The following is a 20963-nucleotide window of genomic DNA, read 5'->3' on the forward strand; positions in this document are numbered from 1 at the left end:
CTTCCATGCCAGTACACAATATGGAGAAAGGAGTAGGCCTTTCGGAGCCAGTTTGAGCGAGGGGGTGGAGCTCTTGGACCCGCCTCCTTGTTTACTTCTCCGGTAGGACTGTTTTACTGTGCCTGCGCACTGGCCGCTCCACCTTTAACGTCTGTGACGTGACTTGAAACCTCGTGGTTCAAGTTTAACCACCCCATTCTGAAAAATGGTTACACCCATTCCTATTCTAGAACAGATGGGGACGCCACCACTGTCTGGGCTTGAGGGGAGTCTCCTATCCGGATGTGACAGCACGCTGACCCGGAAAAGGAGGGAGCCGGGGCAGTGAGGCCTCGGCCGTGGCTATGGAGGGCGCCGGTTACAGGGTAAGCACTGAAGACGCATTCTTTCGCTTCTGTCTATGCGAAACGCCGCCCTCCGGTGGTCTGCTTCTTTCTCAGGCCTTGCAGGGACTCTGGGAGCCCAGCACCTCCTTAACAAGCACACCATTCCCTTAATAAACGCGCTGTCACCCTTCCTTCCACTGCCCTAGGGAGACCCATATCATTTAGCCCCGCCCCCTGGGCCTCGCCCAGTTTGGAATGCACTCCCCCTTTCTCCCCTCCCCATCCTCCCCATCCTCCGGAGTGCCAGAGAAGCCTGGATCTATACAGGCTTCACTCCGGGCCCCATCCCCTAGGTAAATGTACCCCCGGGCCCCGCCCCCTGGTGAATAGCTCCTCCCCCGAGTCTGCTCCCACTGGCTCTCTTTAGGGCCCCGCCCCCTTGAGTGTCTTCCCACGCTTGGGCCCCGCCCCTCAATGGTCCCGTTCCTAGGTGGTATTTGAGAAAGGAGGCGTGTACCTGCACACCAGTGCCAAGAAGCACCAAGACCCGGACTCCCTCATCGCCGGCGTCATCCGTGTTGTGGAGAAGGTAGGCCGGGAGAGAGCAGGGCTCGAGCAGGCCCAGAGCGGGATGGAGGGGGCATCTGTAGGAGTATAGTGTGGAGATCAGCAATGAGACGTTAGAAAGGAGAGGTGGCTTTCTAAGGCTGAGGGTCCAGAACTGGGAGGAAGTTTGGAAATACGGTTTGGGGAGTTGGGAGGGAAGCCCCCCCAACCCCTCTTTTTTTCACTCAGGACAATGACGTCCTCCTGCACTGGGCTCCTGTAGAGGAGGCTGGAGATTCCACCCAAATCTTCTTCTCCAAGAAGGTAGGCTATTCTTGCTTCCCCTTTGTCCACTTGCTTTTTTCTAGGTCGGGGCAGTGGAAAGCATTTGAAGGACTTGAATACAATTCCAGACCTACTCTAGGAGCATGTGTGGTCCTGGTTGGGACCTAAGTTCTCTCTGTTCCTCACTTTCCTCTCCTCTGTGAAATGGGGCTGAGGATGCCCATTCACGGAAAGAAAGTAGACGCTATGAGACTTGTGGCCATGGGGGTAGCTGCCTGCCTCCTCACCCCCTTTTCTTCTTGGGAGAGCTCTGCCAGGGTGCAAGAGGACAACTCAGCCTGTGGATTCAGGTTCCACGGGCTCTCAGCCCATAAGGACTTGACGGAGTGTGGCATTTTCTCTTGGGCAGTCCTGCCATCATGTCCCGAGAGGGAACAAGACCCGACAGAGGCTACTCATCCACTTCGCCAGGATTCCTTCTTTCCCCGGGTACAAGACCTCGCCCTTCTCATTTCCAGATGTCTCCTTGTCAGGCCCTTGTGCTGGATGGTGCTGGGACCCAGGGATGAATCCAACCCAGACACTGCCTAAGTCCTCCCTCACCCCTCATTCTGTTTTTGAGAAATTGAGGCACGATGAGAGGAAGCCTCATTCTCTCATCCTCTCCTGAGGTCAGAAAAGCTAGGAAGTACTGGAACTTGGATTTGAACCCAAACATACTGATTCCAGAGCACGTCTCTTTCTGGGGAGCAGACATTTGGGCTGGGACTCTAAAGTTGAGAAGCAGGCAAGAATATATTTCAGCGGGGACTTCCCTGGTGGTCTAGTGGTTAAGACTCTGTGCTTCTACTGCATGGGGCACGGGTTCGATCCCTGGTTGGGGAACTAAGATCCCACATGCCACGTAGCACGGCCAAAAAAACAAAAGAATATGTTTCAGGGACAGCAGGAAGAAGGGTGTTTCAGGGCACAACGGAACGTGGGACGTCTCTTTAGAGGGTTTTGCTGGAAAGATGGTTGGGCCTGAAATGCCTGGCTGAGAAGCTTGGACCCTGTCCTGGGGACCAAGGTGAGCCTTGGGAGGGGAAAGGTATGGGTATGGAAAGCCCCATCTGGGGGGTCATGTGGGAGATGGATGGAAGGACCAAATGGAGGGAGATTGGGGGCTGGGAGGTTGGGGAGGAGGCCAGTGTGATGGGCCAGGAAGAGAGGATGAAGCCTCAGCTGGGGCCATGGGGTTTCAAATGGAGATTCCAGAGCCTCCCCTATGGAAGTTGAAGCAGCAGCAACCAGGATTTTGCATTTTCACCAACCTCACAGGCAGTCTGAGTGCCTTTCTTGAGAATATTGCTGTCCTCCTTGGCGCTCTTATTTTCAAATAACAGAAACCCCCTGAGATGGGCATCAATGGGAAGGGCACATATGAATTCAGGATACATTCAGCTCCAAGGAACACAAAACTGAGCTGACAACACAGTGAGCAAACAAGTTTGTTTCTTTCACCTCACAAGACTCCAAAAGGTATGAGGCTGCTGTCCTTGGTTAGTGACATCAGGGCCTGGATTGCTGAGAACCTACTGTGCTTGCTCTAGTGGTGTTTAAATGACCACTTCAGCTGCAGCCATTGCGTCTGCTTTTTAAGGCAGGAAAAAGGGGCCAGCAGGGTACCAATCATATCTGTCCTTTTTATCAGGAAAAACAAGAGATTTCCCAGAAACCTTCGCATGAGTTAGGAGTTGCATTTGGTTGTACGTAATAGAAACAGGAATACCAGCGACCTAAACAAGATAACAGCTCATTTCTCTCTTTTTACAAAGCCCAGAAGTCAGCAGTATAGGTTCATATATTATCAATGACTCAGCTTCCTTCCAACTTTGCTCTGTGATCCTCAGCATGTGGCATCCATCCTCAACATGTGGCATCTGTCCTTAAGGCTGCCTTCTGGTCCAGACGGGCTGCTGGAGCTCCAGCCTTTTTAACTGTTTTTGTTCACTCTACATGTGTATCTCAGGTTGGCAAAAGAGCTCTGCTCATCATGATTACTCAAGGAAGCATGCTGCTAGAGCAGCCAGCATCTTAAAGGTCTCATTCCTTGTGGCAGAGGGAAAGAGATCTCTAGAAGTCTTTCCCTGGCAGTTAAACAGTCCATCTTGGAAGTGATATATCCCAGCCCTTTGGCCAGAACGAGTTGCATGTCTCCACTCAGCCAGTAGAGTTCAATGAGCTGTAATCCTACTGTATGCCCGAGGGGCGGAGAGCTGCAAATATTTGACAAACAACACTACTAATTATCATTATTTTGTAAAAACATTGGCAAAGTTATCAAATTCTTCATGTCACAAAACAGGGAGGGCACAGATGGCTTTGCCAGGGGCTGATTTGGCAGCTTGTGGACAGGCGTCCCTGCCATTCCTTGGCCTTCCTTTCATGGCCCTGGTTGGCTGCCACAGTTCCAAACACCATGTCCTCCCTTGACAGCACATAGAGGCTAACCTGAATAGGGTGTTCACTCCTGTAGGTGCCTTTTTATCAGGAATTCCCTTCTTCAGACTCCCTGCAGATGTGCCCTCAACTTCCACTGGCCAGAGTTGGGTCCCTAGGCCACTCAGAAATGCAGGGAAGGCTGGGAAAGTGGATATTGGGATATTTCAGCTTCTGTTGCGGGAGTGGCTTGTCAGTCTGGAATATCCAGCAGAAATGGCTGTTGGGTAGACTCACAGTCTGAGTCTTTCTAATCATGCAGGGTTTTACTGCAGGAGTCACAAAACACTCCAGTTACTTTAAGCAGCAAGGGGTTAAATGCAAAGACGTGGAAGCTTACAGAATTTTTACAAAAGCTGGAGGAATAGGACTGACACTGCAGAACTGACCTGCCAGGGGAGCTGCCATCCAGTGAGGGCAGGGCTGTAGGGAATGGGACTGTCACTGGAGTTGTCAAATTCGAGAATACTACCATCAGAGCTGCTAATCGGCCCCACTGCTGCCCCAGTTACCGCTCTGTGTGCAGGAAGATGAAGACAGAGATAAGACTCCTCCTTTTTCCTTGTCAGCCAAACACCAGCCAGAGTGGCAGGAAGTTGCCCTTATCTAATTTCCACTTTGTAGATCTGAGTGCATCTGATTGGTAGGCTCTTGTGCCTGGAATGCAACTTCAGGGGAGCCTGGGAAATGTTTCACCTTTCTAGCCTTTCCCATAGAGGAAGAAGATACATGAGCTGTGAATTCTTTCACAGTTGCTGCAATCCTCACACATTTTGTCCCCTCCCTGTCCTCCTCCATGGCTCATGGCCAGCATCATCGGCTTTTACTGCACTCTGACCCTCAGCATGGCCCTGCTCTGCATGGTTTCCCTGAATCTGCCCAACAGGCCCCTGAGCTCATGTCAACAAAAGCAGCCACCAGCTGGCCCCATGCTGGGCACTTCATGTTATTTTCATAACAAAATGCGAGCCAGCTATTTTTTTCTTTTATTCAGATAGAATTCACTTACCATCAGACTCAAAAAAATTCAAGCTTTATGAAAACTTAAAATTGTCAAAATGCATAATTCAGTGGTTTTTAGTATTCACACACGTTTGCAACCATCACCACAGTGTAATTCCAGAACATTTTATCATCCCTGAAAGAAACCCTGTACCTGTACTCCCCTTCTCCAGCTCCTGGCAACCACTAATCTGCTTTCTGTCTCTATAAATTTGCCTATTCTGGATACTTCATATAAATGGAATCATACTCTATGTGGTTCTTTGTGACTGGTTTTTTTTAATTAGGTTGCTTTCAAGGTTCATCCGTATTGTAGCATCAATTGGAACGTCCTTCCTTTTTATTGCTGAATAAAATTCTATTGTATGGATCTACCCATTTTGTTAATTCATCAGTTTGATGGACAGTGGGTTGTTTCCACTTCTTGGCAGTCACAAATAATGCTGCTGTGAACATTCATGTGTCGGTTTTTGTGTGGGTGTTCATGTTTATTTCTCTGGGGTGTATACCTAGGAGCGGAATTGCTGGGTCATATAGTAATTCCACGTTTAACCTTTTGAGGACCTGCCAGACTGTTTTCTACAGTGGCTGCACCATCTTACAATCCTACCAGCAGTGTAAGAGGTTCCAGTTTCTCCACATCCTCACCAACACTTGCTATTGCCTGTCTTTTTTTATTCTAGCCATTCTAGTGGGTGTGAAGTGGTATCTGATTGTGATCCTGATTTGAGTTACTCTAGTAACTACTACCTACTTATTTTAAGCACAGCGACCTCCGGCAGTCTGACTGCAAAGCACCCCAACCCCTGCCTAGCTGTCTGCTTTCCATGTGGGGGTGCTTTGGTTAGAGCCACCATGAGACTTGGCTTCAAGTCCTGGCCCATTCCCTGGCTGCACTGGGTGACCGACCCTGAGAGCAAGTGCTGTGCCCTCTTTGTGCCTCAGTTTCCCTCTTTGTTCAATGGGGCTATCTCCCAGGGTGGCCTCGAGGCTCAGATCTGGAAACTCTGAATCCACAGTCCCTCAGTCTCTTTTCCTGTCTTCCCCCAAGGACACCAGTGGGGGAGACTCCTGCACCTCTGAGGAGGAACCAACCTTTGACCCCGGCTATGAACCCGACTGGGCTGTCATCAGCACCGTGCGGCCACGGCCCCGCCACTCAGAGCCCACGAGAGGTAGACTAAGCTGGTGCCCCTGGGGGGGCAGGCGGAGACACGACTTACCCTCAGTGGTCATGTCTCCATGGGCTTTGCTGCCCACGGTCAAGATGGCCGCCCACACTGGCCTCCAGTCCCAGGAGAGTGGGTGGGGGGTGCAGGGCGGTCCCCAGCCCAGGTCCAGCGTGGCCGGCGTCTCTGGGGTTTGCAGCTTTGCTCATCAGGCCGGGCTCCCTGATTGGCTGTGGGCACCTCCACGTAAGTCCTGCCCATGGAATTTTCCAGGCTGTGGTGGTGACGGTTGCAGGGTGACAGGGTAATTCGGGCCATCCTGGAGTCGCACAGGGTGCTGGGGGCACCAGAGGAGGTATCTAACCCCCTAGGGGGCAGAGAAGTCTTCCAGGAAGAGGTGGTGCCACAGCCTAGCTCTGAAGGCTGCTTGAGAGTTTTCTCTCCCTGCAGAGAGCAGCGGGGGCAAGGCCAGAGGTGTGGGGCACTAGGTGTGTTTAGGAAACCACAGCCTTTTTGTTGTGGCTTGAGAGGGGTCTAGAGTGAAGAGAGGGTCAGAGGTGAGACAGGCAGGGTTGGGGGGGGCAGGGGACAGATGTGGGGAGCCTGGGGAGATTTGGGGGCAGGCATGCGTCCCCCAGGCTCCCCTCCAGTTTTACTGGGTTCCTTTCCCAGAGGGGCTGGGGCTGGCTCGCAGTGGGCTCTGAGGAGATGCCTGAGCCGCCTCTGGCTCCACACGCCCCCGCCCCCCGCCCCCCGCCCCACGCCTGCTCCCGACGCTGCTGTCCCCCTAGGTGCAGAGCCCAGCTCCCCCCGGGGCTCCTGGGCCTTCTCCGTGAGTCTGGGGGAGCTCAAGTCCATCCGCCGTTCCAAGCCGGGCCTCAGCTGGGCATACCTGGTCCTGGTCACACAGGCCGGAGGCTCCCTGCCCGCCCTGCACTTCCACCGCGGGGGCACCCGCGCCCTGCTCCGTGTCCTCAGCCGTTACCTGCTGTTGGCCAGGTGAGCCTTGTCCCAGGCCCCACCCCTCCAGGGCTGCAGCCTGACTCCCTCAGGGCTGTGAAAGTAATACAACCCAGACTGATTTAAAGGCAGGAAAAAGAGACTTGAGAGGTGCGTGTAACTGTGAAATCAAAGGGCAGTTTTACATCAGGCGGGACCCAGGTCCCAGAACACAGAAGGAGTTGCTCTTTTTCTTTCTGAGTTTGCTGTCACTCTCTGGGGGCCCCGGTGGGTAGAAAGCACCTCTTTCCCACATTCCAGAAGCATCCTGGGGCTGCTTCTCGATGGCCTGTCCCTGAGTCAGTCACCCTGGCCAGGGAGGTGGAAGGCCCTCGTTGACCAGCCCTGGGCCCTGTGCCATCCCTGGGGTCCAGCTGTGGTCTCAGGCCTGAGATGAAGGATTCCCCAAGGGCAGTCGGGACACTGAGAAAAAAAAAAAAAGCGGGGCACCCTGCGTGTGTGTCACCCAGACGCCCTGCCCGCAGCTCCCCGCAGGACTCCCGCCTCTACCTTGTCTTCCCCCATGACTCCTCGGCCCTCTCCAACTCCTTCCACCACCTCCAGCTGTTTGACCAGGACAGCTCCAACGTGGTGTCTGTGAGTCCCCAGCGTCAGGCTGGCCGGTGTGGGCAGGGAAGGGCGAGCCGTGCAGGCCAGGCAGGGAGGGTGGACGGTGACCGCCCCTCGGCCCTGTCCCCAGCGCTTCCTCCAGGACCCCTACTCCACCACCTTCAGCAGCTTCTCCCGTGTGACCAACTTCTTCCGGGGAGCCCTGCAGCCGCACCAGGAGGGGGCCTCCCCTGACCTGCCTCCAGGCCCCGATGACGAACCCGAGCCTGGGTTCGAGGTCATTTCCTGTGTGAGTATCAGGGTGGACGCTGCTGCTCTTTGGCTGTCACCATGGGCATGGGACTGCATTTCCCTGGGCCTCTGTTTCCCCAGTGAGATGGGGATAATAACGGCACCGCCCTCATCGGGTTTCATGAGTGACTTGGTGGAAGGTGCTTGTAGCCTGTGCACCCGGTGCCTATTATTACTGGGGGGGCTTTCCTGACTTGGGGGGTGACTTTTTCACTGACCCACCCAAGGAGATGCTTCCCGCCCCGAATGTTCTGTCCGTCCGTGCAGCTAAGAAGGGCTCTGAGCTGACTCGGAGTGGCCCGCGGTGGGGCTGGGGAGCGCTGTTGGGCCGAGGCCCTGGGCTCACTCGTCCTGTGGCCCGCAGGTGGAGCTAGGGCCGAGGCCGGCTGTGGAGCGGGCGCCTCCGGTCACAGAGGAGGAGTGGGCCTGCCACGTGGGCCCCGAGGGCCGCCTGCAGCAGGTCCCTGAGCTGAAAGCCCGCATCTTCTCAGGGGTGAGGAGCCGCGTGGGCGGGCAGGCCTGGGCAGGGTCGGCGGGCAGCCAAGGGGAGGCCCGTCTGAGCTGCCCTCTGCCCTCCAGGGTCTGAGCCCCAGCCTGCGACGCGAGGCCTGGAAGTTCCTCCTGGGGTACCTGAGCTGGGAGGGCTCAGCCGAGGAGCACAAGGCCCACGTGCGCAAGAAAACGTGAGTGAGACGCCATGGCTCCTGCCCTGCTGCGCTCCAGCCTCTGGCCTCCTGAGTCGACTGGAGGTTTTTGATCAACAGCATATCCCAGTGGGCGGCCCGGCACCGGCGCGCTACGCGTGCACAGACGGGCCGTCGACCTGAGCACAGCGGGGACAGAGGCAGTGGGCCAGGCCCTGCCCCTGTAGGGCCCGTAGCCCATCTCCGATGCCGTTTTCACTCGGGCGCCGTGCCGTTTCAGTGGTCACCGCTTTGCAGCGGGCTTCCTAACCCCATGGGGCCACCTCTCGTCATTCCTGGTATATCTTGTGCCTCTGCCGTGTGTCCCGGTCCCTGCCCCTGGTGCTCTCTGTCCAATGGGGGTGACAGACTTTGAACAACAACAAAAAGAAAATCCCACAGGGTGTTCTGTGTCATGAGAGATGTGGGGAAGGGGAAGCACAGGGGCGGTGACCTAGGCTGAGCCCTGTAGGATGAGGAGGCGGGGGGGGGGGGTGTCCCTACATCTCACCCCTCCCCTCCCCTCAGGGACGAGTATTTCCGCATGAAGCTGCAGTGGAAATCTGTGAGCCCGGAGCAGGAACGGAGGAACTCACTGCTGCACGGATACCGCAGCCTCATTGGTTGGTGGGGGGCAAGGGTGGGATGGTGACACCAGGAACAGCCGGGAGGGACCCGAGGGAGCCCCCTGTCTCCCTGAGAGCAGGAGCGAGGCCATCTGTAGGGATGGAGGGGGAGTGAGACGGGGGTGAGCAGGGATGAGTGGCCCTGGGGTCGGGGATGGGGGGAGCACGGGAGGGGAGCCAGGCTCCGTGGGTTCAAATCTACCACCTACTCACTGTGAGATCTTGGCAAGTGATTCTGCCTCCCTGGGCCACAGTCTCCCCATCTGTTGATGGTTTAGTAACTGTCAGCTGCTGGGAGGGTGTGGCGAGCTGGTGAGCATGAAGCAGAGCACCTAACGTGAGAGCGTTCGAGATGGTCTCTGGACGACCCACACCTGCCTAGGTGTGCTGGCGGCCGGCCGGCAGGGACAGGGCGCACCTTTCACGCCTTTGCGCTTTGTCCCCACAGAGAGAGATGTGAGCCGCACCGACAGGACCAACAAATTCTACGAGGGCCCCGAGAACCCGGGGCTGGGCCTGCTGAACGACATCCTCCTTACCTACTGCATGTACCACTTCGACCTCGGTGCGGCACAGCCCGGGGGAGTTGCTGGGGGCTGGCCTTGCGGGGGGAGCGCGCTGCAGGCCTCGGCTGGGCCCTGACCCCATGTCCCCCCAGGCTATGTCCAGGGCATGAGTGACCTTCTCTCCCCGATCCTCTACGTCACTCAGAACGAGGTGGATGCCTTCTGGTGTTTCTGTGGCTTCATGGAGCTTGTGGTGAGGCTCGGCAGGGGTGGGAGACAGGCCCCCTCAAAAGCTGGGGTCTGGCTCCTCACGTGGCCCTCCCTCCCACAGCATGGGAACTTTGAGGAGAGTCAGGAGACAATGAAGCGGCAACTCGGGCAACTCCTGCTCCTCCTGAGGGTGCTGGACCCTCCGCTCTGCGACTTCCTGGGTACGTGTCTCGGCGGGTAGGCAGGGGATGATGGTGGGACCACAGACCTTGCTGCAGAGTCTCTGGGAGCGGCCACAATGTCCAGGATGTTTGGACATGGTGCAAACAAGAGAAACATCCCCACAGAACCCAGAACTGATATGTAAAAGCAGGACTGCGGTTTGGAGCAAAACCTCAACGAATGCAGGTGTGGGTCCCCTACCCCTGCCAAACGCGCCCCTGCTGCCTGCTGAGGTGGCTCCTTCGTGTCCTGTCAGACTTTTCAGATGAAGGACCTGGGCGCAGCTCCTCACACTCCTCATCTCCAACCAGCTCTTATCTCCAATCACCCCTGAGCCGGGATTGGAAACTGGCTCTCTGGGCTCCTGGGGCAGGGACTGCTGCATTTCGGCTTTAAAATTTGACTGCATTGCTTGTTCAATGTAAAAAATGCAGGGAATTCACGTAAAGAAAAGAAAGTTAAAGTTGCTGTTGCTCGTACTATTTTTTTTGAATGCAGATAATGATAAGCTAATTTATTTATTTATTTATTTTAAATTTTTGGCTGTGTTGGGTGTTCGTTGCTGTGCGCGGGCTTTCTCTAGTTGTGGCGAATGGGGGCTACTCTTCATTGTGGTGCACGGGCTTCTCATTGTGGTGGCTTCTCTTGTTGCGGAGCACGGGCTCTAGGTGCGCGGGCTTCAGTAGTTGTGGCACGCGGGCTCAGTAGTTGTGGCATGTGGGCTCTAGAGCGCAGGCTCAGTAGTTGTGGCGCACGGGCTTAGTTGCTCCGCGGCATGTGGGATCTTCCTGGACCAGGGCTCGAACCCGTGTCCCCTGCATTGGCAGGCAGGTTCCCAACCACTGAGCCACCAGGGAAGCCCTACATCATCAGTCTTATCGACTATATGGTGTTCTGTCCATCTTAATGATGTATAAGAATAGATTTAACCTGACCTGCTGGACTTTTAGGTTATTTGTAGTTTTTCACCGTGATGAATCTATATTCGTGGATTATTTTTTTAGGTTAAATTCCAAGAAGTGATATTGTATCCAGTGCAGTACATATTTTTACATCTTTTGAAACATTTGTCTCCATCACTGCTTTCCCAGAAAGTTCTACCAGCTTACGTTTTTGCTAGCAGTGTACACGAGGGCCAGTTTCCTCACACCTCCCCCAGCTTTGGATGTTGAATAGATTTTTTTCCCTGAGTGGACTGGTCTTACTGCCTCCCTTCCACGTGAGAGTGGAGACCATGGGGCTAGCTCACTTCATCTGGAGCCTGGAAGGCAGGATGGGAAAGGTTCCTGCTGACGCCGAGCATCCCTGTGCCCGCTCTGAAGCGCTCCCTCCACTTGCCTAGACTGGTGCGGGTTCTTACAGCCAGGGTGACTTCGTAGAGTCCAGTCCGACCACCGGGCGCCCTGTGAATTAGAGCGGGATTGGAGTTGATTTTGAGCTTGCTTTCAGCTGAGTGCTGCCCCTCCCACCGCTGTCCTCCCCTAGACTCCCAGGACTCTGGCTCTCTCTGTTTCTGCTTCCGGTGGCTGCTCATCTGGTTCAAGAGGGAATTCCCCTTCCCAGATGTCCTTCGGCTGTGGGAGGTGAGCCAGCCAGTTTGGGTGGGAGGGCTGAGAAGGAGAAATGGATTGGCTGTACTGCCAGTGGGTGGGGCAGGGAGGTTGGTGGGAGGTGGGCAGGGCGTGGGGCAGACCTGGGTGGGACCTGAGGCAGAGGCTTTGCAGTGACCCCTCCCCTGGGCACCGCTAGGTGCTGTGGACGGGGCTCCCTGGCCCCAGTCTGCACCTGCTGGTGGCCTGCGCCATCCTGGACATGGAGCGGGACACGCTCATGCTTTCAGGCTTCGGGTCCAATGAGATCCTCAAGGTGAGACCCTGGCTCCCTCCCAGTCCCCTCCCTCCCCCTGCCCATCCTGACCTGTGTGGAGAAGACACATCACCTGGGTGTGAACTCCATGGAGGCTGGCCTTGCCCCTGTGCCACAGTACCTTTCGGTAGTAGGTACTCAAAATAGGATTGTTGAAAGTATGATTGGCTAAGCTGTGAGCACGGTGGCCAGGAGATGGGGTCTGTCCGTCTCCTACCCCATCTTATCCCTGGCTCCCTGCAGTGTCCTCACAGAGCATGTGGCCCATGCATGAGTGGGCCACCTGCCCCTGCCCCAGTGCATTAATGTGGGGCGGGGCCGCGGCGGTGGGGCTCGGTGCCCTTTTCCTTCCTTGAATACTGCGCCTGGCAAGCAGCCGGAGAGAACATGACCTCTCCTGATCCCCCAGCTCCACTGTGAGCCCCAAGAGGGCCAGCCCGGTCTGCCTTCCCTCAATCGTATCCCGGCACGAGGCACAGAGTAGGCGCTCGGGCGGTGGTGGCTGGGTGCTTGCAGGCAGGCAGGCCTGACCCACCCCCGCCCGCAGCACATCAACGAGCTGACCATGAAGCTGAGCGTGGAGGACGTGCTGACGCGGGCCGAGGCCCTCTACCGGCAGCTGACCTCCTGCCGGGTGAGTCCCTGACCCCTCCCGATAGCCCCCCAACCCCCAGCAAACCTCTGACTTCTCGCTTCCTACCCACCAACCCTCCAGGAGCTGCCCCACAACGTGCAGGAGATCCTAGGCCTGGCGCCCCCCGCAGAGCCCCAGAGCCCCTCGCCACCTGCCTCCCCACTGCCGCTGTCGCCCACCCACGCCCCACCGGCTCCGCCACCCGCCGCGGACACAGTCCCGCAGGCTGACAGCAGCCTGGAGATCCTGCCGGAGGAGGAGGAGGAGGAGGAGGAAGAGGAGGAGGAGGAGGAGGAGGAGGAATGTGCGGACTCTTAACTGTGTGGGCGAGACGGGCCTGCTCAGTACCAGACACTTTATCCAGCTCCCCCCCACGACCCCGCCCCTCCCGGAGGCTGGGGAGGGGAGGTGCAAAGAGGGGCGGGGCTCTCCACCAGGCCCCCCTTCTCTTAGCTGGTTTCTTGAAACTGACACTTTGCTATCTAGTTGGCCTCGAGTAGGTGGAGGAGGGAGGCCATCACGTTGGCTTGGCTCTGGATGGAGAGGGGGTGGTGGCTCGTGGTCTCCTCTGACCACTCTGCAGAGTCGATGTCTGACCACTGTGACCCTGGTCCGGCCAATGAGGCCTAAGAGGAGGCCCCTTGGGGGTGAGTGGTGGCGGTTTGTGGAGGCAGGGCTCCCTTACCTGCCTGAGTCTGGGGCTTTTGGAGGAGTTAGGATGGGGTGCTGGGGTGCAGGGGCACATCCCGGACATAACCGAGATGGAAGGGCCTGCGGGGCTGCTCCCTCTGGGGCCCTGCCTACCAGCTTCTTGTTATGAGAAAAATAAACTCGTGTTTAACCCAATGTCAGCTGGGCTTTTTGTTACTTACATAAGGATCCCGCTGTGTCGTGACAGCCGTGGTGGGCACTGTGATTAACGTTTACCAGTGGCGCAAAGCGGTGTCCATCCTGTACCTCCTACTCCCCCAAACGGAGCCCACGGCCCAGGAAGAAGTAGGACAGCTTCTGGGGCTCCAGGACAGGCGCAGCCCCTTCTACCGCGAGGGCTAATGGTTTTGCTCCCTGCAAACTGGGGAAGCAACTGAGCCAGGGAGGGGGCGGGACCACACTGCTGTTTCCAAAAATACTTTAATATTGGGTCCTCTTTTGGGTCGTGTGCGGAGCGGTGACCGCATGTAAGGCTGGAGAGTGGGTGCCCCGCCCCCTTTCGAGGCTGCACGGGTGGTGGTGGGCGGGCGCCACGTGCACATGCCCCATGCTGTTGATGGTCCGGGGGTCGTTCCAGCTGCTGGTCCGGCCGTTGATCAAGACCGCGGCCCGCAGTGCCGACTTGACGGCCGTCTCCACCCAGCCATGCGGGTAGGCCGTGTGCTCTCCGGCGAAGTAGATGCAGCCGTAGGGGACCGCCCAATCGTGCTCCTGCCCCTCGTCCTTGTCGGTTCGCCAGAGCATCGGGGGCTGCACCACGAAGCCGCCCTGGCTGTGCGGGTCCTCCGCCCAGCGCTTGACGATGCCGCTGCCGTCCCAGAGCCGGTACACGATGGGCCCGTGAAGCGCCGCCACGTCGTCGAGCGCCAAGCGCAGGGCTTCAGACAGGCTCAGGCCAGCAAACGTGGCAGCCGCGTCCGACCACGTGTACGAGGCGAGCAGCAGCGCACCCTCGCCAGGCGGCGGGTAGAATATCACGCGCGACGGGCGGTCGGTGCTCGAGTGGCCGCCTTCGATGTGCTCGTCGTGCCAGAAGGGCCGGCGGAAGCTCAAGAACACCTTGGTGGCCGGCACGTAGTGCAGCGCGCGCACCGCCTCTTGCCGCTTGCGCGTCAGCGGCGGCGTGAAGGTGATGCGCTGCAGCGCAGGCCCGCTCACCGTCAGCAGCACCACGTCGGCCGTCAAGGACTTAAGATTCCGGGCCCGGCTCGAGGCCTCAATGTGCACGCTCACCTCGTGCGTCCCCTGCTTAATCGCCACGACGGGCGAGTGCAGCAGCACAGCCCCCGACAGCGAGCTCAGCAGCGCGCGCGGCAACAGGTCCCAGCCGCCCACGATACGGCTGTACCTGCGGCGGGGCGGGTGCGTGACGGGCTCTCGGGCCCTGCATCTCCGCAGCGGCCCGTCCCCAGACACTCCCCGCTCCCTTTCTCACCTGCCGGTTCCCTCTAATCCCACCCCTTCATCTACCCCCGCCCTCGTCAGTCCCCGATGGCCCCCGAGGCCCGGGAGCAGAGCGGTGTGACCCGGGAACCCCGCCTCGTCCCCTCAGGGCCACGCCACTCTCCAGGTACCTTTCTTCCCCTGGAGGACCCGGGATGCGGGGGCGAGTGTGGCGGGACCGAGCGCGCCTCTCCGCCCCCTGGGCCCCTGCCCCCACCTCTCAGGCCGCGCCCACCCCGCCAGCCCCGCCCACTCCGTCTGTCCAGCCCGCCGCCTCACCGGAGCCGGTCGCTGAGGCAGCTGTGAGCCCGCAGGGCCTCGGCGAAGCTGAGATAGAAGAAGCCGTCCTTGGACATCACGTCTCCCAGGAGCCGAACGGCAGGCTGGCTCAGGTTCCCCTCCCCGAGGAGGTATTCCTGGGGGACAGCGGGGCCCAGGTCAGGGCCCAGGCAGGCTGCACCTGCCGGCTCCGTACCCCCTCCCACGGGGCCGCTCCCCGCGGAGCCTCTTACTTAGTTCAGTGACACGACCGTGCTTAGTGCGGTTCCCTGCACCTCAGCGATATGGACCCCCCCCCCCCACCGCCCTTGTGACAGATGAGGGAAAACGAAGCCCAAAGAGGGACGTGTCCAGCCCCGTCAGGCAGGGAGGAGGTGGCAGGCCTGGGGTCCCAGTTTCCTGCCTTCTGACTCCCCGCCCAAGGCCCCATGGGCACCCTCCTTGTCGTCATTTCTCAGACAGCGACAGCGAGGCCCTCACTCACCAGGAGCGTGTGCCTTTCAAACTTCATCATTGCCTTTCTGCAGCCCAGTGTCCTGAGATCTTTGATGGCCTGTGGTGGGACAAGGAGATGGCGCTGAGCTGTGGGGACAGGACTGGGGAGGCCCCACCTGGGGTCCAAACCTGGCTTCTCTTCCTGCTCCTGCCCATGGCCGGCCATTTACCTCTCTTGTTCAAGCTGCCAGAATGTTGCCCACGCTCGGCCCTCAGCCTTGCCCTCCACTGCAACTACGTCACCACCCTGGGAAGTCTTCCTGAGCCGTTCCTACCCCTCATTCCCCGGGCGCTCGGTCCACCCGGACAATGTCACACTCATCCTGGTTGGGTGTTATTTTGCCTGCCTGTCCCAGCCTGTGCGCTCCATGCGCTGTGTCCTTATGGACAGTAATTATTTGTCTCAGTCAGCGCTGTGTCCTTATGGACGGTAATTATCTGTCGCCTGGATTGTTGTGGGCGCAGATGGAAGTGGAGTCCCTTCTGCCACCCACCCATCAGCCCTGACAGGGCATGACTGCTCACGGAGGTTTATTCACGGCGCCTCCCCTGCCCACAGGCTTCTGTGGCTCCCCAGTGCCTGGAGCCGCAGAGTTCCAGCCCTCAGCCTGCCGTTCAAGGCCCCTGCCAGCCCCTCGGTCACCATCTCTTAGGGCAGCTTCAGGTCTACAGCACAGTGTCCAGTGCCCAGACCACCCTCGGGTCTCCCCCACCTCCACGCCCCTGCACTTGCTCACCCCCCTCATCTTTGCCGGGCACCCAAGTGGTCATCCTTCACTGCTTTGTTCAAGTCTCATCCCCTCCCGGAAGCCTCGCTGCCCTCTGTTTTCAGCCCTCTCCTTTGTCCACCTGGCTTCTCTCTTGTGGCCGGGGAACTCCCCGAAGGAGGTGTCCCTTCACTCACTCACTCACTCACCCTTCCCCTCACATTTCCCTAGGCTCCTTAAACTGGGCACTGGCAGGGCACAGAAATGGCCTGGACTAAGTGCCCACCCTTGTCCACGAGAGGAGATGGACAATTAGGAGCTCCCATAGGAGGCTTAGGCTGGCTCCTCCCTGAGGGCATCAGGGGAGGCTGCCTGGAGGAGGGGACACTGAAGCTGGTTCTTGAGGGATGAAAAGGGTTCCCTGGGTGGGAAAAGGAAAAGGCCTTCCAGGCAGGGTCAGTGGCATGAGTGTGGGACGGCGGACAAGCATAGTGCATATGAAGGAGTACAGAGCCGAAGGTGTTTGGGCCACCATGAGAGTTTGGGGTGGGCAATAAAAATTTCTTGGAGAGAAGATGGGGCTAAAGGAGTGGGAGAGACCAGACTGCTCAGGGCTTGCACCTGAGGCTGAGGCGCTAGGGAGCACAGGGGGCTGTGAGCAGGGTGGGCCAGGGTGAGGATGCAGGGAGCGGTCCAGGCCTGAGCTGGGGCTGGAGCTGGGGGGACAGAGAGGTAGGAACAGTGTGAGACAGTTGAGGGCAGGACGGATGGAGCTGGGGCCTGACAGGGAAGGCAGGAAGCGAGGATGGCCCCTGGAGTTCCGCTTCATGACTGGGGGTGGTGATGATGGCACTGTTGTGAGATGGGGAACCCAGGAATCTGAGTAGGTTCAGGGAAGCTGCCGCCGAGCTCAGTGGGAGCTGGAGGGTCCTGGGGGATGGCCAGGGGGAGACAGACATAGGTCTGGGTCTCAGGAGATGGACTTGGAAAACATAAGCCCACAGATCATAGTTTAAACCAAAGGTGTAGAGGGACTTCCCTGGCGGTCCAGTGGTTAAGACTCCGAGCTCCCAATGCGGGGGACATGGAGTCAATCCCTAGTCAGGGAACTAAGATCCCACATCCCACGTGCCGAATGACGCAGCCTAAAAAAACCCAAAACAAACCAACAAAAAACCCCAAAGGTGTAGAAAGGTGAGGTTGTCCCGGCCAGTGTGTGAGTGAGAAGGGGATGGGAGATGGGGATCAGCAGGGCTTATGGGGAAACTAAAGATGGAAGAGCCAGTGACGGGAGACCAGAAGGAATGGGAAACGGAAAGCTAGGCCAGGAGGAGGAAAGGGCATGGGACACAACAGCATGGAGGACAGGGGCAGGGGGACAGGGCTGCAGGGCTCGCGGACGCGCCTACCCTGTTGAGAGCCATCTGGTAGATTTCTTCGGGCGAGTGGCCCTTCTCCTTGGGATGCAGCTTGTAGCCCAGCTTCTCAGGCATCTTCTCCACCACGTAGTTCCGCAGCTTCACCTCATTCACCTCCGTCCATGTGTTCTCGTCGTACTGGGTGAATTTGGTCAGATTGAGTCCCAGGCTCCTGCAGAGCTCATGGAGGATCCTGAGGGGGTGGGAGCCGCTGGTGAGGGTCGGGAGGGGGAGGTGGGGGCCCCTCTCCCCAGTGGGGCTTGGAGAAGGGAAGGGGGTGGGTGGGGCAGCTGGGGACGGGGCTTGGGGCTGGGCATGAGGCTGGAGCCCGGCTAGATTGGGGGTCGTCAGTGCCAGGGATGGGAATGAAAGGGGAACAAGGCTGGAAGGCTGAGGGCGGCAGCACTTCAGGACTGGGTTTGGAGGGGGAGGTCGCTTTCACTGGGGATCAAGTAGGAATGGGGACAGAGTTGTGTTGGGTGGGGTGGGAGCTGGGGATGGGGAAAGGACCAGGGTCGGGGAAGACAGAGCTGGGGGTCTGGAAGGGCTGGACGCAGCGGCCTGAGCACTTCAGGGGTTCAGTGGTGGGGCTGGAGCCAGGAGGCCTGGAAGTGTCAGTCAGGAAAAGGACAGAGCTGGAGGCTGGGTCTAGGCCTGACTTGACTGGGGCGCCAGGTTTGGGGTCAGAGTTGAGGTTCGTGCTGGCACTGGAGCAGTGATTGAGTTGGGAATCTGGTTGAGTCTGGGCTCAGAGGTGGGTCAGGCCCCACCTGTGCGAGCTGGGCATGCGCATGGCTCCCAGCTCCCCCTTCCAGCCGGTCTTCCGGTCCCGGTAGGTGAAGATTCGGCCCCCAATCCTGTTGTCTGCCTCCAGGATGGTGACCTGAGGGACGATGGGCAGCAAGCAGATGCTTTAGCTCCTCCCACTGACCCCCCCATCTCCACCCTGTCGCAGCCCCCCCCCGGGCACCCACCCAACCTTCCAACCCCACAGCAGCACAGATGAAGATGAAGGAAGGATCTTTTTTTATGGGGAGGTGGGAGGGGCTGGTGGGAGAACAGAAAGTCATAGTGAACATGTACAATGTGACAATTTCCAGACTGCAGCAGGAAGGCCGCTGGCCAGATTTCAGAGGGACTTCCCAGCTCAGGGAGTGGGGAGATTTCTCGTGTGTACTGAAGCCACTGGCCTGGCCCATACTCATTCTGGGATTTCAGCGAGAGGGACAGGGGTTAGACTTCACAGGGCACTTCCCCTTGTGTGGAGTTTCCATCTCCACCAACACAAATTCCCCGCAGGAGGGTGGAGGAGGTTTCAAGGGACTTTCCTCCAGGATGAGAGTGGGGCAGGGAAAGTCAAAGCCCCCTCAGCACAGACACACGTTCCCTCTGGGTTTCATGTTAGAGCAGAGGGTTCCAGGCCTCGCTCCCCAGACCACAAGGAAAGCATAGCTCCCTCTCTCCGCCTCCCATCACCCCCACCCCTCAACAGGGACGTGGCCAGGTCCCTCTACCCAGGACTCCCAGCCGCAGCAGGAAAGACTCAAGGTAGACAGCAAGCAGCACTTCTCACCTTGTGTCCAGCATCGCTGAGCACCTTTGCGGCCAACAACCCAGCCACGCCCGCACCGACCACAACCACCCTCCGGGGCTTCGAGGTCCGGTTGAGGCCCAAGGTCACGACTCTGAGCAGCTGCTCATAGTCGGGATCCTGCGTGCACTTCTCGAAGGGGTCGTGGCTCTGGGCAGTTTGCCAGTCCAGCGAGGCCGCCAGGCTGAGGAGGACGGGGACCAGGGCGAGGAGGCGCCAGGCTGGGGGGAAGAAGGACAGGGTCAGCGGGCAGGTCAGCAGCTATGTGGGGAGAGAAAAGCGGGTTCTGCCCCCTCCCCTGCTTACTTACCCAAGGAGTGCATGTCTCTCTGGGGGAGACGTGTCTGGGTTGGAGGGGAAGCAGGGCCACTGTGACAGGGGCCTGTGTCCCCCCAAGCCTGGCCCGCTGTGGGCTGCCCCGCGCCCACCTCAGCCCTCCCCACTATGGCCCCGGTCTCTCTAGACGTGTGTGTCCCCTGATCCCGGGCTAGCCGGCTCCTGGTCTCTGCTCACCTGTCTGCCCTCCTCTCCTGTCTCTCTTCTCTGTCCCCTCTTTCTCTCACCTCCTCTGGGTCTCCCTGTTTCTCCCTTATCTGCCCTGCTCAGCCCTGTCTCCCCGTCTATTTCCATGGGGCCCAGTCTCTCTGCAGCCTCCTGGCTACCTCGGCCTCCGCACGCAGCAGCACCTCCTCTCTCCTCTGTCCCCTCCGCCTGTCTGCCGAGTCACCCCTCTCGGTCCTTAAATCGAGCCGAGCCCCGCCCTCCCCTCCCTTTTGGGAAATCGAGCTGTGGGAAACGAAACTCCTTTCCCGGGCGGCGGGTCAGATGCTCAGAGTCTAGTTGAGGCTGGAGGGGGCGCGGCGGAGGGGGAAGGGGTCGGGAGGAAGCAAATCAGTCTGGCCTGCCCCGAGCTCTTGGTCCCCCTGATCTGATCGCAGGGCCCCAGTGTCTGCCCTCTCCTCTGCCCTCTCTGCCTCTTTCATTCTCAGAGCAGGGGGAGAGGCGGCCTCTGGCCTTGGGGCTGCGTGTGCGCTGCGACAGCCTCTGAGTCCTTCTCTGTGTCAGCCGTCCCTGTGCGCTGGAGGGCCCTCGCTGGCCCCCCGCCACATGGCCGCTCTGAGCTCAGTGAAACGGGCACAGCAGGGGATTCGCAGGCAAAAGCTCGTGGTCGGTGGCACGAGCTCTGGGCCAGCCTGCTTGGGTCCTGAGTCTGGCACCTGCCAGCGGGGGACTTGGAGCAGGCCTTCCCCTCTCTTTGGCTCCGGTGTCATCTGTCAAGGGGGGGCCGCTCCTGTGCTGGCGGGAGTAGGCAGTGAATCCAGGTTGGGGCCCTGGGAACAGCAGCCGGGTCAGTACTAGAAGCTGCTTCTTAGGAAATGCCAGCTGCTGCCGCCGCGCGGGTGCTAGAGGGATTCAGTGAAGGCCCCCTCAACCCCAGCCCTGCGCAAGGAGCCCGTCCCCCCTGCGCTGTGACGCTCGGCTCAGGCTAGGGCTTCGGCGGGGGGCACCTCGGAGAAACTGTCCCGTGCTTCTGTCTCTCTCCCTGGCTTTGGCCATCGCCACCCGCTGTCTGTGGGCCCTTTTCTCCTGAGGGGCGAGGGGCAGGCAGTGAGAACAGGGTGACCCGGCTCCAAGGAGCCCCTGCGTGGCTCATGGCTTCGGGGCTTTAGCCAAGGGGACACATCGTGGGTCCCTTGAAGGGGGTGGGGAGAGGTAATCTTGGGGATTTTTCTTGGGGTTGGAGGAGAGAGCACCAGGCGAGTGGTGAGGAGGAAAGCCAGAGGGCGGCAGGTCCTCTGCAGCAACCAGTTGGGAAAATCCAAACAGTAAATGAAAGAGGGATGTGGTTTGACGGAGGTACGGGGTTGGAGGGGGTTCATACCAGTGAGTCAGAAAACATCTG

General features: G+C 58.7%; 2 protein-coding genes across 3 annotated transcripts; one reads left to right on the forward strand and one right to left on the reverse strand.

Moving 5' to 3' along the window:
- The first annotated feature begins 39 nt into the window (after positions 1 to 39).
- TBC1D17 (TBC1 domain family member 17) lies at positions 40 to 13262 on the forward strand. Of its 2 annotated transcripts, XM_061172381.1 has the most exons (18): positions 44 to 102; positions 231 to 365; positions 817 to 915; positions 1122 to 1196; positions 5692 to 5815; positions 6601 to 6808; positions 7294 to 7405; positions 7509 to 7667; positions 8034 to 8162; positions 8249 to 8352; positions 8881 to 8975; positions 9427 to 9543; positions 9637 to 9737; positions 9816 to 9915; positions 11402 to 11499; positions 11666 to 11782; positions 12330 to 12416; positions 12498 to 13262. In XM_061172381.1, the coding sequence occupies exons 2-18, from the start codon at positions 345 to 347 to the stop codon at positions 12732 to 12734; spliced, it is 1983 nt and encodes a 660-aa protein (XP_061028364.1). In that variant the 5' UTR covers positions 44 to 102; positions 231 to 344; the 3' UTR covers positions 12735 to 13262. The 2 variants fall into 2 exon arrangements, with proteins under 2 accessions (XP_061028365.1, XP_061028364.1); XM_061172382.1 differs by lacking the exons at positions 12330 to 12416; positions 12498 to 13262 and adding an exon at positions 12192 to 12319 and having other exon boundaries at positions 40 to 102.
- IL4I1 (interleukin 4 induced 1) lies at positions 11249 to 19759 on the reverse strand. The gene is made up of 9 exons (XM_061172383.1): positions 19723 to 19759; positions 19371 to 19404; positions 19043 to 19281; positions 18240 to 18352; positions 17461 to 17662; positions 15334 to 15402; positions 14850 to 14986; positions 13289 to 14475; positions 11249 to 11319 (listed from the first exon to the last, which is right to left on the reverse strand). Exons 2-8 carry the CDS (start codon positions 19381 to 19383, stop codon positions 13548 to 13550), a joined length of 1701 nt encoding a protein of 566 aa, XP_061028366.1. The 5' UTR covers positions 19384 to 19404; positions 19723 to 19759; the 3' UTR covers positions 11249 to 11319; positions 13289 to 13547.
- Positions 19760 to 20963: the final 1204 nt, after the last annotated feature.

The sequence above is a fragment of the Eubalaena glacialis genome, chromosome 18 (assembly GCF_028564815.1).
Source record: "Eubalaena glacialis isolate mEubGla1 chromosome 18, mEubGla1.1.hap2.+ XY, whole genome shotgun sequence".
NCBI classification, from domain to species: Eukaryota; Metazoa; Chordata; class Mammalia; order Artiodactyla; family Balaenidae; genus Eubalaena; species Eubalaena glacialis.

Excerpts from the sequence above, each read along its gene's own strand:
- IL4I1 (XM_061172383.1), bottom strand. Across the intron at positions 17,663-18,239 it reads CGCATGCCCAGCTCGCACAG|GATCCTCCATGAGCTCTGCA; the intron begins GTGGGGCCTGAC and ends CCACCCCCTCAG. Across the intron at positions 14,987-15,333 it reads TTGAAAGGCACACGCTCCTG|GAATACCTCCTCGGGGAGGG; the intron begins GTGAGTGAGGGC and ends GCTGTCCCCCAG.
- TBC1D17 (XM_061172381.1), top strand. The coding sequence starts at position 345 with ATGGAGGGCGCCGGTTACAGG. Across the intron at positions 366-816 it reads TGGAGGGCGCCGGTTACAGG|GTGGTATTTGAGAAAGGAGG; the intron begins GTAAGCACTGAA and ends TCCCGTTCCTAG. Across the intron at positions 8,976-9,426 it reads CGGATACCGCAGCCTCATTG|AGAGAGATGTGAGCCGCACC; the intron begins GTTGGTGGGGGG and ends TTGTCCCCACAG.